The sequence below is a fragment of the Gastrolobium bilobum genome, unplaced genomic scaffold, assembly GCF_033153095.1.
Source record: "Gastrolobium bilobum isolate Gb01-03AN ecotype WA unplaced genomic scaffold, APGP_CSIRO_Gbil_v1 utg14664, whole genome shotgun sequence".
Taxonomy (NCBI): domain Eukaryota; kingdom Viridiplantae; phylum Streptophyta; class Magnoliopsida; order Fabales; family Fabaceae; genus Gastrolobium; species Gastrolobium bilobum.
Genome location: NW_026898796.1, coordinates 21,886 through 35,884, shown reverse-complemented (window position 1 = coordinate 35,884; position 13,999 = coordinate 21,886). Strand labels below are relative to the sequence as shown.

The 13,999-nt window shown below is 33.7% G+C and overlaps 1 protein-coding gene across 1 annotated transcript; it reads right to left on the bottom strand.

Moving 5' to 3' along the window:
* Window positions 1-11,844: 11,844 nt before the first annotated feature.
* LOC133284164 (heavy metal-associated isoprenylated plant protein 6-like) lies at window positions 11,845-13,694 on the bottom strand. Its single transcript, XM_061481152.1, has 5 exons — window positions 13,565-13,694; window positions 13,265-13,421; window positions 12,921-13,150; window positions 12,739-12,817; window positions 11,845-12,575 (listed from the first exon to the last, which is right to left on the bottom strand). The coding sequence occupies exons 1-5, from the start codon at window positions 13,571-13,573 to the stop codon at window positions 12,070-12,072; spliced, it is 981 nt and encodes a 326-aa protein (XP_061337136.1). The 5' UTR covers window positions 13,574-13,694; the 3' UTR covers window positions 11,845-12,069.
* Between the last annotated feature and the right edge of the window lie 305 nt (window positions 13,695-13,999).

Genomic DNA, 13,999 nt, shown 5'->3' with positions numbered 1-13,999 from the left:
AATAAAAACCCACTGGTGGCACAACGGGTAAGTGAATTGTGCCCAAAGAGCATACTGAAAGATTTTTGATTGGATTCTTAACCAAAGCAACTTGAGGCTAATGAAAAAATCTTTACATTAGTCTCATCTAAATGGAAATGGACATCTCTAAATAATAATAAAAGTGGATCTTATTTTAAAATGACAAACGGTGGGTTCAGTTGGGTGGGTTAAGACCGGTGGCGTCACCTCATCAACAAACCCAAATACCCAAATAAGAATCATGGCTGCATTAGGCTTCTAGGCCCTCCTCTCCAGAATGCACTTATGCACTACGCAACAATGTCGTAAGAGATGACGTGGCACGCAACAGCATTAATAGTTACCATGACTCAGCTCAACAAGATCACTCACAACAAAAAAGACCAAAACATTGTGATTAACATACTTAAAAAGTATTGTTATTTATTAGTACTATTTTTATTTTATGTAACAGAAACGTGCTTATATGTGTGTTTTCACAATATTTTAACAGAAAGACAGTGTGTATGAATTTTGGGCTAAAGGAACTAAAAGCACTAATCAAAATATATATATATATATATATATATATATATATATATATATGTGTGTGTGTGTGTGTGTGTTTCCACTTATACCCGACCCAATCAATAGTGCTTTTAGCTCCATTTATATACGAAAGTTTTATGTTAACAGAACTAATCACATACGTAAAGTAAATTGGATAAAACCGGAATAATAAAGGTAGTGCAAAGATAACAAACCAACTACGAGGATAATAATACAAAATTCTATTTAAACTTAATGCGAAATGATTTTTATAATATCTAATAAGGATTTTATAAGAGTTATGTTGTAGGAAGAGTGATTGTGTAATGTTATAGAGATTCGTTTTGCGTGCCTTAATTTCTTTTTTATTTTTTTGTTTTAAAAAGTGTGGGCCCCACAAAATGTTGTGAGGGTAAGAAAGTTTGTTGTGTTACGTTAAAGGATAAAACTAAAACTCATCTAATAATATGTTTGACAGTTGTTATCCAAAATTAAACGTACCCTATGTATTATAAAGTTAAATCGGTCTTTATTTTTATTTTTTTAACATCTGTAACCTACTTAATATTTTAAATAATCAAATATCAAATATATATGTTTTCTGAGGGAGTGGATCTTCTCATGTGAAAAAGTGGTTATGTGGTCATGTTTTTTTATCACAACCACTCATTCATGATGAGATAAGAAAGAAAAAAGTGTATAATTTTTAAATGAGTGGTTGTGATCAAATAACATGTTCACATGACCATTTTTTCACATGAGAGGATCCATTCCCGTTTTCTGAATGATCAATGTGGTACAATATTTACAATAGCTGAACAATTATAATGCTATCGTACTTATGGTGGGGTTGATGGGTTTGTGCCTTTAATTAATTGTGGGGACAGACGACGATAATAAGGTATGGAATTGAAAATGGCTTGGTAGTGATATGCAGCTTCGCGGAATTTTCATGCACAGGGCTTTATACCAATGCTTTTTGCACACAAAAACAAGTAATCATGAGATGGCAGAAAATTCTAGATCCTTCGGCTTTTAATGGCGTCAAATTTTGGCATAATGGTTACAAAATAGTCATGGGCTTCTTTTCAATGTTGATCACTAATTAATGGATATTTTTATCATGAGGGTCACGTACGTAAGTGCATCGGTTACGAATGTGTAATTGGCCTTTTAAAAACTTAAACCTATAGCAATGCACGAGTTTCAGTGGCCAAGGATTTAATGTCTTATTCACGCTTATATATTAATCATCCAAATATACTAAAACTACGAAATTTTATTTATATTTCTTAATTTTTAGAATAAATATATTTTTTAATCATCCAAATGTATATTTGACATCACATTTATCTTTTTTTAAGTGTAGAAGATAATCAACAGAGTAATTTTAATCACAATAGAATTGGAAGAGTTTATTTAAATTTTACGACTAAAAGTCATATTTCGCAATAAACTTTACTTTGTCTCGTAACTTTTATCCTAAACTTAATTAATTAACAGTAGGAAAAAATGTAGTTTACTGAAAAATTTACAAGTACTAATCACGAACAAATAATTATTTAATGCAAAGTTAGGTACAAATTTATATCTCTGACCTTATGTATGGATAAACGTATGTGTCTATAATAGACTTGTAATTTGTTTTTTTAAATATTAAAAAAATGGTGTTTAAAAATATTAATAACATTGAAATAATCTTTAAAAAAAATTAATCATAAATTACACGATTTCAACTTAATCTTAATAATATTAACTTTTACTATTTAAGTATTAGAAAATAATCATATAAAGATCAAGTTAACATTTGGAGTTTACCGGGAAAAAAAAATAACATTTCGAAGATTGTCCGAGAAACAAAATGGGGCAATACCTAATAATAATAATAGGTTATACTATTAGTAATATTACAAATATGAAAATAAGAAATCTTATTAATTGGTCTTTATCACCCGTCGTAAGCCTTTCGTTTTTTCTATCAATGTAAACGGAGCTAACAGCACTATTGATTATATCATGCGTAAAATGACGTTATGAAAAATAATGTCCATTCCCTATCTTGAAATGATTGGTTGGTGCATTTTTTAGCCCAAAATTAAAATGATTGGCTTGCTCTTTTTTGTCTTCCTCTAAAAGCAGAGTCTGAAAGCTCGACGTAATCATGTGGCATTATGCGTAGTCTTTAGTTATTGGAACATATGAATTTTTTGTCGTTTGCAAAATCGAATATTTTTTATATTCCTTCGTCTTCCTGTTGCCAATAGACACAGCAAACCTAATTTGGATTATTCAATTATTTTAATTATATTCTTATCTTGAGTTAATCCTTTTTGAAAATTTTAGAGCTTAGTCAAATAAACAATTAAGTGGCAATACAATATATATTATTGCGCGTAAGAATAATAATATATACGACAAAGAGAAAAAGCCCTTGCTAGCAATGTAGCTTTTGGCCTGTATATAGCTAGGTAGTTTTTTTTTTTTGGTGAATGATATAGCTAGGTAGTTAAACCATTATAAATTATAGATATACAAGTGCTTTTATTTTAAGGGTTATTTAAATTAAATATCTATTATTATAAATGTTATATTTAATAGATAAATATTTAGTATATGGTTAAATTATTTTATTTTATTTTAAGAAAATCTTATAATCAAATGTTTTAAAATGTCTGATTAGAAGTGTTGGTGTATGTTTACCGAAAAAAAAGAGGAAGTGTTGCTGTACTTCTCATAACATATACTAAAGAGACTCATATTTAAAATTCAATAATTATATAAATTTAATTTGATTTTGTTTATCAACAACAATATAGGTAATTTTTTAACTTTAAATACATAAATTTAAATAAAAAATCAATATATTTATTGTAACATGTTAATTGAATTCTTATATGACATGAAACATATTTTTTATTTTTATTTTTTATTTTTTATTTTACAAAATATTTTTTTAACTCCATGTTAATCAGATTTTGATGATTTTTTATAAAAGACATCATATATTAACTAAAATCTTCATTTGCTATGTTATTTTCATTTATAAATTTTTTGACTCATCTTATATTAATTTTATTAATCTAAATTAAATAGAAATAATATCATCAATATATATATATGGGGTTATATTTACAAACTTTTTATTTACAAACTCTTACAAACTACACTATGTACTCTTGAAAGTACACTAGGTTACACTATGGGTGTGCATGACAACCATTCTATTCCCTGGCACTGTTTCTGAAAAGAAACAATTCTTTTCTATTTTGTGCTTTGGAACAGTTTTTGAGAAAAAAAATATGTTTGATAACATGTTCTATTTTTATTCCGTGAATGAGAATTGCGTCTGATAACACAACAAAATAATATAATAAAAAATAATTCCTATTAAACATAAAAAAATTTGGATCATCACTTTCCTTCCTATATGGTGGTGGCAGCTTAGTGGTGGTGACGGCAGTGGCTGCGGCAGTGATAGTGGTGGCGTGGTAGTGACGACAATGGTGGTGGTGGTGGTGATGGCAGTGGTTGCAGCGGTGGTGATGATGATGGCGACAATGGTGGTGGTGGAGATAGCAGTGGTTGCGATGGTGGTGGCGGTGGTGGTGATGATGGCGGTAGTGGCGGTGGTGACGACAGTGGCTGCGACGGTAGTGGTGGTGGCATGGTGGTGATGGCAGTGGTTGTGGCGTTGGTGATAGTTGCGGCAATGGTGGTGGTAGAGATGGCAGCAGTTGCAACGGTGGTGGTAATGATAGCGGTAGTGACGGTGGCGATGGTGGTGACGGCAGTGGCTGCGACGATGGCGGTGGTGGTTGGTGGTGGTGGCAGCATGGTGATGGTGATGACATGGTGGTGACGGTAGTGATGGTTAGGGACAACGATGGTAGTGGTGGTGGCGATGGCTACGATGGTGGTGGTGGTGGTGGTAGTAGTGGTTGGTGGCGGTGACGATGATAATAGTGGTGCTGACAGTGGCATGGTGGTAGTGATGGGTGGAGGCGGTTGTGATGGTGACAGTGGCATCATGATGGTGGTGGTGACGACGGCACTGGTAGTACGACAACGACGGCGACGATGGTGGAGGTGATCGTGTCGGGATAATGGTGGTGGTGGTGATGATGGTAGAGGTGGAGAGTGATTGAGAGAGACAAGTGTTTCTCATTATGTGTCCGGGAAAAAAAAGCAGAAATTTTTTATTCTTTTTTCTGTTCCCCAGCACAAAATTAAACCGGTTCTTCCCGAGAACAACAAAATAAACCAATTTTACTAAACGAGTTTTCTATCCATTTCTGTTCCCGGGAACAAAAATTTAAAAAAAAAATTGATTCCGGGAAGGTTGTCATCCACACCCTATGTAATTCTGGGAGTAATAGTGTAATTTGCAAAAATTTGTAAACAATTTTTGTAAACGGATGATTCCCATATATATATTTATATATATATATATATATATATATATATATATATATATATATATATATATATATATATGGGAAAAAGAAGTATCATTTAAAATGACACAAGTTGTGTCCTTTTAGATGATTTGCACAAAGTATGACCGGTCATACTTTGTGTAAATATGAAAAATTACTTTTTTCTCTCTCCTCAGTCACATCGCTGACGTGTAAAGTGAAAAAAAAACAACTTTTTATAAAGTCACAGAGTATCTGGTCATACTCTGTGTAAGTCACTAAAAAGGCACAAGTTGTGTCCTTTTAAATGACACACACGAAACTCATATATATATATATATATGTATATATATATATATACATATATATATATATATATATAGGGCTTATCATTTCCCAAGCTGCTTGAGACAATGTGTAAGAACTCGCACTGTTAATTAGGGAAATTAATTAGTTAATTATGTGAAATTAGGAAAAAAATTCCATAATTGACCCTAATAATTATTATGAGGCTTTAATAATTATAGTAAGTGATTAAGAATGCTGAAAGTCGTTTTTCAGAAGAAAAGTGTAGATACCGGTTCTGCTAGTCAGTATAAATGCGTACCGAAAAAGTATCCCAGAAAATTATAATAAGTGCATGATAATTACTATAATAACATGTAGGACTTGTAAAATGAGTTTCAAGTTAAAATAATGAGAACTGGTGCCAGAAACTGATACAGGCTATGAAAAGCGCGTACTGGAAAGGTGCTCCGAAAATTATAAGAAAAATATGATAATTCTTGTAAAATTGAGTAGGTTAAGAATCCTTATTGTGGGATTAAAATGCTAAGCGTAGCAATTTAAGTTAATACTGTGTGTTTAAGTGTTAAACCGCTTATATAAGCCTTAGTGGGCACTAAACCCTAGGCCATGTTGTGCCTCCTACGTGAGTTTTTGCTGAGCTTGAAGTCAGCCACCCTTAGCCACCCCTTCTTCTCCATTTGTGAGCCAAGTGGTCATCTTTCACTTGGTTTCTTCCTCTTTTACTTGGTAAACACTTGAGGGCTATCATTGTGAGGGTGTGAGAGTGCATCTTCTGAGTTGTTGGCCACTTTGTGAGGTCAGTTTTAGTGCTGAGTTTGGAGTTTGGGTGAGAGCCATCTTGTTCTTGGCTTGTAAAGCTTCAAGAAGCTTCCTTTGTGAGGAAAGGGCCAAGCTTTGGTAGCATTTTCGTGCACCCTTGAAGGCAGTACCTTGGAGCTGTTGTGTGAGCTCCAAGAGCACCCATCTCTCTGAGTTTAAGTTGTGGTAAGTTGTACCAACCTTGGTCTTGAGTGTTGTTGCTTAAAGATGAAGTCTTGGAATGTTTAATGGATTAAACAAGTAACCAACTGTCATATGAACATATAAATGGACCTTAAGATGCATGTTTAAGCTTCTGAAAATGTTAAAAATGGAACCTTGGAAGGATATCTTCGCGAAATGCAGAAACTGCATTCTGTCGTGAAATATCTGGATATCTGATCGTGAAATATCCGGATATGTGGATTCGGATATCCGGATATGGAGATCTGGATATCCGGATAATGATATTTGGATATTTCCATAGAGATATCCGGATATTGCATATGCGGATACGCCCCCGAGGAATATCCGGATATTCTGGGTTTGCGAGGAACAGTAGCGTACTGTTCATCCAGAACTCTATGGGTTGGTGGACCCTAATTTGAGGAAGTTGAACTTCTGTAATTAATTAATGTAAGTCAGAATCATGTGATTAAGGGCTTATGGCTTAGTGAAAAGCCTTAAGACGTAAAACGTAATGAAAAGGCGTTGTCTTTTTGTTGTATACTTGTAGAGTATGATTGTTGATGTATTATTGGTCCATAACAGATTGTGAATCTGCTGTGTTTGGACTTTGAGCTGTGGACTCTTGGCTTTGGGTGTTAGCTTGCAAGGTAAGCTTTCGTGTCCTCAGTTTAGCCATGTTGTGGTTCCACCATGTCCCATGGGGGTATGCTTATATGCATGCTGTGTTACATGCTTTGAATATTTGAAATGCTGATGAGCTTTATGTGTTAATGGCTTTTAATATGCATGTGTTGTTCCATCTTGACGGTAAGCCTGAGTATGTGGTGTCATACAAGACGGTGATCCGGGGTGGATGCAAGTGGCGTCTTGCACTATGTGTGGGTTTAGACGTATATAAATCTTGCATTTCTCTGGCCAGTAGAATATAATTGACACACATGACATGATTATGTGCTGCACTGCACTGTTTTAGAAATGATATTGATGAACTGCTTTTAAACTTATATTTCACATGTAAGTGAGCTTGGGGTGGAAGATCCTTGAGGACCCCTTGTCTTACTTAGATTTCTGGTTTAGAGATCTCACCCCATGTTTGGGGAATGCTTATTTCAGGTTCAGGTAGTATGGTGACTGATGCCTCTGGCGGCAGGAGGCCAGAGCTTAGCTGATTATAATATTTATGCTATATTGTTGTCATGACTGGATTGGATGCTGTTTATGTTTTCTGCTCTTTATGTTTTGAGTTGAGACTTATGTTGGGCTTTGTTGCCTTATTTGGGTGAGCATGAGAGTTGTCCATGCCACTATGTTGTTAGTACTTTTGAGTCGAGTTGTATAAACTGCTAGTGGTCCGGTCTACGTGTTGTAGTTCCGTGACTAGAGACATACATTATGTTATTTTAATTAATTAGGTATTTCAATTAGCTGTTTTATTGCAATTGCATGCAGGCGATGTTTTATTAATTGATTAATAAGCAAGTTGGTAATGATAATGACTTCATAATTGAAAAGAAAAAGATATTCCGCATTTTTAATTAAGTGCAACTTAATACGATAGTATGATAACATTACCGGATATATACGGGGTGTTACACAATGTTATCTCCAGCTACTAAATCATAATCGTACAAAGATGGATCAATGGTGATAAAGGAAGAGAGAGAAAAAGGGAATCATAACCATTCAAAGGTGAATGAATTAACATAAGGAAATAAATAAACAAAACGATGTAGTTTTGGGGTGGCCGAAGATAACATTGTCTCAAGCAACTTGAGAAATATTTTTCCCATATATATATATAAACACCATGAAAGCTTACCAAAAAAATATAACACCATGAAAGTGGGCCTTGGAAGAGTCGACATTGGGCCCACAAGAGGAGATTAGGGATGTTAATGGGCCAAGCCGAGCCGAGCTTTGGTCTTAAAAGGCTAAGCCTATGTTAAATGTGTCAGCCTGACCAAGCCTGTTAACTGTTATAAATATAATTATCGGCCTGTGGTCTGGTTTATTTACAAAAAATAAAAGTCTGGTTTATCCTGTTTAAAAAAAATAATACAACAAAAATTTATCCAAACAAAATATAAAATCAACAACATTAGTAATTCCATAAATATTCATAAATTCAATATATATCCAAACAGCATAATATAGAACAAAATCATTCAAAAAGTATATTTAACCAATAAAATGGGGTGGAATGAATTGAGGAGAAAGAGAGGGTTATTACAAGTAGTATAAAAGATATAAAATTAAAAAAAAAATATACTAGGCTAGCCTGAGAGGCTCTAAGGCCGAGCTTTTAAATTGGAGTCTGATGCCTTTTTATTAAACGAGCTTTCATACAAGTTCAAGCCTGATATCAGATCGATGCCAACAACCAATTTTAGACATGTAAGCTCAGGCCTTCACGAGCCGAGCCAAAGACACCTGAAAGGTCCTGGTTCGTTTAGCACCCCTAGAGGAGATAAAAGGTATGAGAAAGGACTATCATATTGTAGGGTTTGAAATTGCTTATTTTTATATCATTTTTAATCACTCTAATAACGAAAGTTATCTCAAGAAGTTTATTTCAATGTTATTATTATCATAGAACTTGTCCGATTAATATTTTAATTTTTTTTTATAAATATGTAACAAAATAGTAATTTTTTTTAGGCATTTTAATAATTCGTATTTTTATGATAATATAACTTTTGTATTTTATTAAATTAATGAATACATTTTGATTGTATTTTTATGGAAAAAAAAAACAAAATGTTCAAAACTAAAACAAAATAGTACATAAAAATTTGAAAATTTAAAAATTATTATGAAAATACTTTTCTATTATATAGAAATAAATATGCTCTGCATGTTTAGAGCTATTATTAGGACCTACTTGCACACTGAAATAGTTAACGCTCAACAGGTAGCAAAACTGCTTTCTCTTTCAACCCTCAATTAATTAGTAATTAGTAATCTAATAAAAAAACAAGAAAAGAGTCTGTGTTCTCCTGCTTTAAAGCTGTTTATCAAAAGTCTATACTAATTTATTCACTTGAATATATTTAAGTTATTAATCAAGTTCATATGCATGCTGATGAATCCTTTCACGCCTAAACTGCATGCGCCGTATATGTGACGCATAGCAATATAAATTACAAACTTAATACTATGAATAAGACAAATAAGAATAATATTTTTTCCCCTTTTCTTATGGGATATATATATATATATATATATATATATATATATATATATATATATATATATTAGGGTTACATATGTGTGCGTGTTGTAATATCAAGTAACACGATCCATTTGTCTTTTGGAGAGAAGGAAAAGGGCAGGATTTCGTTTTTGTTACACTTTATTTTCCGTTGTCTTGCATGTCATTAGATGAAGAAGTAATCATCCGAAATCTCAGCCAGGAATAAAACCACCTAAATTAACCTATCCGAAATCAGAAAAGAATAGTGTATATGTGATATTGTTTTCAATACTGTTGTGTAATCATGTGATATTGTTAAATTATTGAATAGAACTTTTATAACAACTACCTAGAAAGTCCAACATTTTAAAATTTCTAATGATTCGTAAACACATAATTAATATCGTCATAGAAATTATTTTAAAGATTTGTTAACAAGTACCTAAAAAATATTAGTTAAGAAAACAAAACTAAAAACTGTTATATAAGTAAATAATTTGCTGCGATATCAACATATTTAATACTCAATTATTTCAGGAGCAAAAAGCATTTAGTAAAGAGTATTAATTGTTTATTTACCAATATCATTTTAGGAACTGGTTGGAAAGTTCCAAAAGCTTTACACTGATTTTTTTTTTTTTTTGGATTACAATGGGAATGGAATACTACACACACTGCACTACACACACTACACTACTCACCACTAGGCTAACCCTAGTGGATCTAAAGCTTTACACTGATGAATCATACTCTACATGTATTTCAGTAGTTGGTGGATCCTATCAAGTGTTAATGAATTGAAAGATTACAAAAGTCTATAGATCCAGTTCTAAAATGTGTGCTTTCCAACTTAATTAATGCTCTAACAAGACCTTCAAACCGAAGGCGTTATATTGATGAAATAAGACACGGCTACGATAATTAAGAAAAAGTGAAGTTCTGGGACCTAGCAATGACCTCTCAAAAAAGTGTAGGAGCTATAGGACTGGTTAATGAAGAAGAAAGCTGGTATAAGAGACAGCACTCTCTAAGCAAATGCTCCGTTGTTCACAAGGACCACAGATTAATCATGAAGGGTTTTTTTTTTTTTTTACAGAAATGAATCACGAAGTTGAGTAAATTTTATCAAATAAGTTTTTTTTTTTAATATATCCACTTATTCATAGATTAGTTGATTAGTCCAAATTGAGATCTTATTTTACCAATAAATTTTGGATAAGGCCTTAATGCAAGTTTAGGACAAGGGAGTAAGTATGAATTGCATGTGATGTCCTTGTACCCAACATTTTAAATTACTTCTTAAAAGCTAATTTAACAATTTATATTTGACACATTGTCTAATTTTCAAGGACTTGAGTCTTGAATCACCTTCTCTACCCAAATATATTAATGTAATTAAACTATTTGATGACGTAATCACAGCATCAGAATTGTATGTCCGTGGCTGGTATCTCCTCAAGAAACAAGGCTATCGGGGCTTCATTTGTCTCTTTTTATTGCTCTTTGTTATTATATATATATATATATATATCCATTCGTGGTTGAGAGCCCAACTGCATGATATAATGATTTACTAAAAAGAAAAGAAGGAAGGGACACCTTGAGTGGAAAAATATACTAGATTACAAACTTTGAAAGAAAGATAGGGTGACGCTTTATATTGGCCTTTTTTATTGTGGGTCTTGAATGAAACTATATCATTCAAAATCATCAAAAGATTATCTCAAGAAAATAACGTTTTATGTAATTGGCCTATGGATGCATTATTAATATAGTCCTAGCGCAAGTAGATTCCTACTTTCCTGACAAGATTGTGATTTAGGAGATGGCCCCTTCCCATTAAAGTCTCCTCAATGGCACTGGTTACTTTGAGTTGGTGAGAGGTGTACAGCAATGTATATATATATATATATATATATATATATATATATATATATATGTATGTACGCTCATAATAACTTTGTACTTCGGATCTAATTTCTTCTGGTTATTTCACTTTACTTTGAACGGCAGCAACCTCGAAGCAATTTCATTTATTAAAAAGTCGAATATTTTTCTGTTAGCTGGACGTTGTCAACACTCAACACCAAATCCATATGCATCTGATTTTCAACCATATGTAATTAGAATTCAAAAAGAAAAAGAAAAAGAAAAAGAAAAAGAAACCGAATTGTTAGGTTAACAATCCCACAAATAATAAAAAAAATCTCACACAATAAGACAAATAAGTAAACATCCACTTTCCTTTCCACATGGCCATTGCAATTTGGAACCAAACCATAGGCTCAACCAACACCATAAACAAAATTTAACAAGATCTGCAAATTTTATTCAACTATAATTCGAAAATATTTTATAGATATAAAAAAAATAAACAAAACAAAGAACAACTCATCATGCAAGTTCTATTTTTTTTTTTTAAATCTGGACAGGATTCTCCAGCCAGCCGGTCATCCTCTATCTCTATAATACATTAATACCAACCTATATATCATATAATTTTTCCTTAAATATAAATTTATATATTACTTTAATGTTTTTATTTACAAATTACAGCACAAGTAGTACACCGTCAAAAACAGAGCTCTCCACCGACAATCAAACACTTGAATGAGATCACATAATGGAACAAGAATTGGGGTTCTCATCGCTGAACATCTGAGGAGGAGGGGGTTGAGAGTGCATGAAGAACGGTGCTGGTGGCTGTGCAGGATAGTATCCATGATTCTCGTACCCGTGGTTTACGTACGCAGGCTGCACGTAATGATTATCGTAACCCGAATGAGCCTCCATAGCATAACCGGTTTGACCAGCAGAAGAGTGTCCATCGTACCAGTACGCGGGAGGTAGTGGCGGGTACTGATATTCCATTTTGTTAACCTCCACCATCGCCGCCGCTGCGGCCGCACCCTCCGCCTTCTCTTTCTTATCGCCACCGCCTTCCTTGTTCTCTTTCTCTTTCTCTTTCTCTTTCTCTTTCTTATCTTCGTCTTTCTTAGGTGGGACCACCTCGACCTTTCGCTTCAGCTTCTCGTTCAGATACGGTACCAACTCCTTCTCATTCATAGTTCCCTTCACAATCACCATGTCCTTCCCTAAGTCAAGGTTCACCGAATCAACACCTGCATGCGCAACACCATATCAATATCCTCAATTAGCCACACTCAACCGCCACTTCATTAATTAATTAATTAATTAAAATAATCAATTTTTTTTTAAAAAAAAAACAAAATTACGCGAGTTGTGATTTAGGTGTTAGGTCAACTCTCTCTCTCTCTCTCTCACCTTGGTACTTCTGGATTATTCTTCGAATTTTTGTAACGCAACCGTCACAGTGCAACGCGATCTTCAAAACCACCGTGTGCTGAACCAAATTAACCAGTTAATAAATTAATTAAGGTAATTAAATTAAAGTATGAAGGATGAACAAGACAAAAGAAAAAAGATTAATTATTATAAATATATACCTCTTTAGGCTTATTTTCTTCGGGCTTTTTGTCTTCGGGTTTCTTCTCATCGGACTTCTTCTCCGGCGGTTTTTCAGCGGCGGCGGAGGCGTCTTTCTTGGGCTGAGGGGACACAATCTCAACGTTCTTCTTGGTTTTGTCGGCCAGTTTATCACGGAGTTTGTTGGAGTCCATTTTACCAGTAACTGTTAGTTTGTTAGCCGACAGCTCAGCCTTAACGTTTTCCACACCTGCATATGAGCATATCCCCAATTTTCAGTTTTTTTTCTTTTTTTTTCTTTTTTTATCAATTTCAAATCTCTAATTAATTAACGACTCTTCAAATTTCTGATTGATAATTTTACCTTCGAAATGGCGAACGGTTCGTTTAATCTTCTTGACGCATCCCTCGCAATGCAAGTCCAACTTGTAAACGACAGGTGCAGGTCCGTCGTCTTTCTTGGCTCCTCCATCGTCAGGCTTTTTCTCGGTCTCATTCTTCTTCGGCTGCTCCTCCTTTTTCTGCCATATAACATAAACGACACATGAATTAAAGAAACGCGTCGGTTAACGGTTAAGACCAAAAAGGAATTAAATTCCAGGAATCTGGAATATGCTACTACTCTGATTGAGAATAAGGGGGAACACATGAAATTAAAACTAACCTCTCCCATTTGGTGTTTGGCTAATAAGATATGATAAAAAATACTATTGTGGTGTTGTGATAGCTAAGATAAGATTATGCTAGTTTATTTGAAGCATGGAAATATAGAGTAGGGAGGGGAAATATATATATATATAAAGAACGGAGTGTGAGTAACGATGGGTGGGTAATGGGGTTGGTTGGGTCGGATAGGGATGGGATTGCGTCATGCGTTATGTATGTGTATGTATGGTGTGATGTGGTAGGAATGATTGATGTTTGGGACCATGGGAGGGGGAGAAGTGTATATAAATTTTTTATTATTATTTGTGTATACAGATACAATAAATAAGTAAATAACTACGGATTTGGAATGAATGGTGGCATGTATATTTAAAGGTTTTTAGGGCGTCGCCGCCGAGCAGGACTTACTGTAATCGAGAAAAGCCGGCATCAT

Bases quoted from the DNA above. Each gene is read 5' to 3' on its own strand.
- LOC133284164 (XM_061481152.1), bottom strand. The intron at 12,818-12,920 runs GTATATATTTAT...AATTTGGTTCAG, and splicing joins AAGAAAATAAGCCTAAAGAG to CACACGGTGGTTTTGAAGAT. The intron at 12,576-12,738 runs GTGAGAGAGAGA...TTGCGCATGCAG, and splicing joins AATAATCCAGAAGTACCAAG to GTGTTGATTCGGTGAACCTT.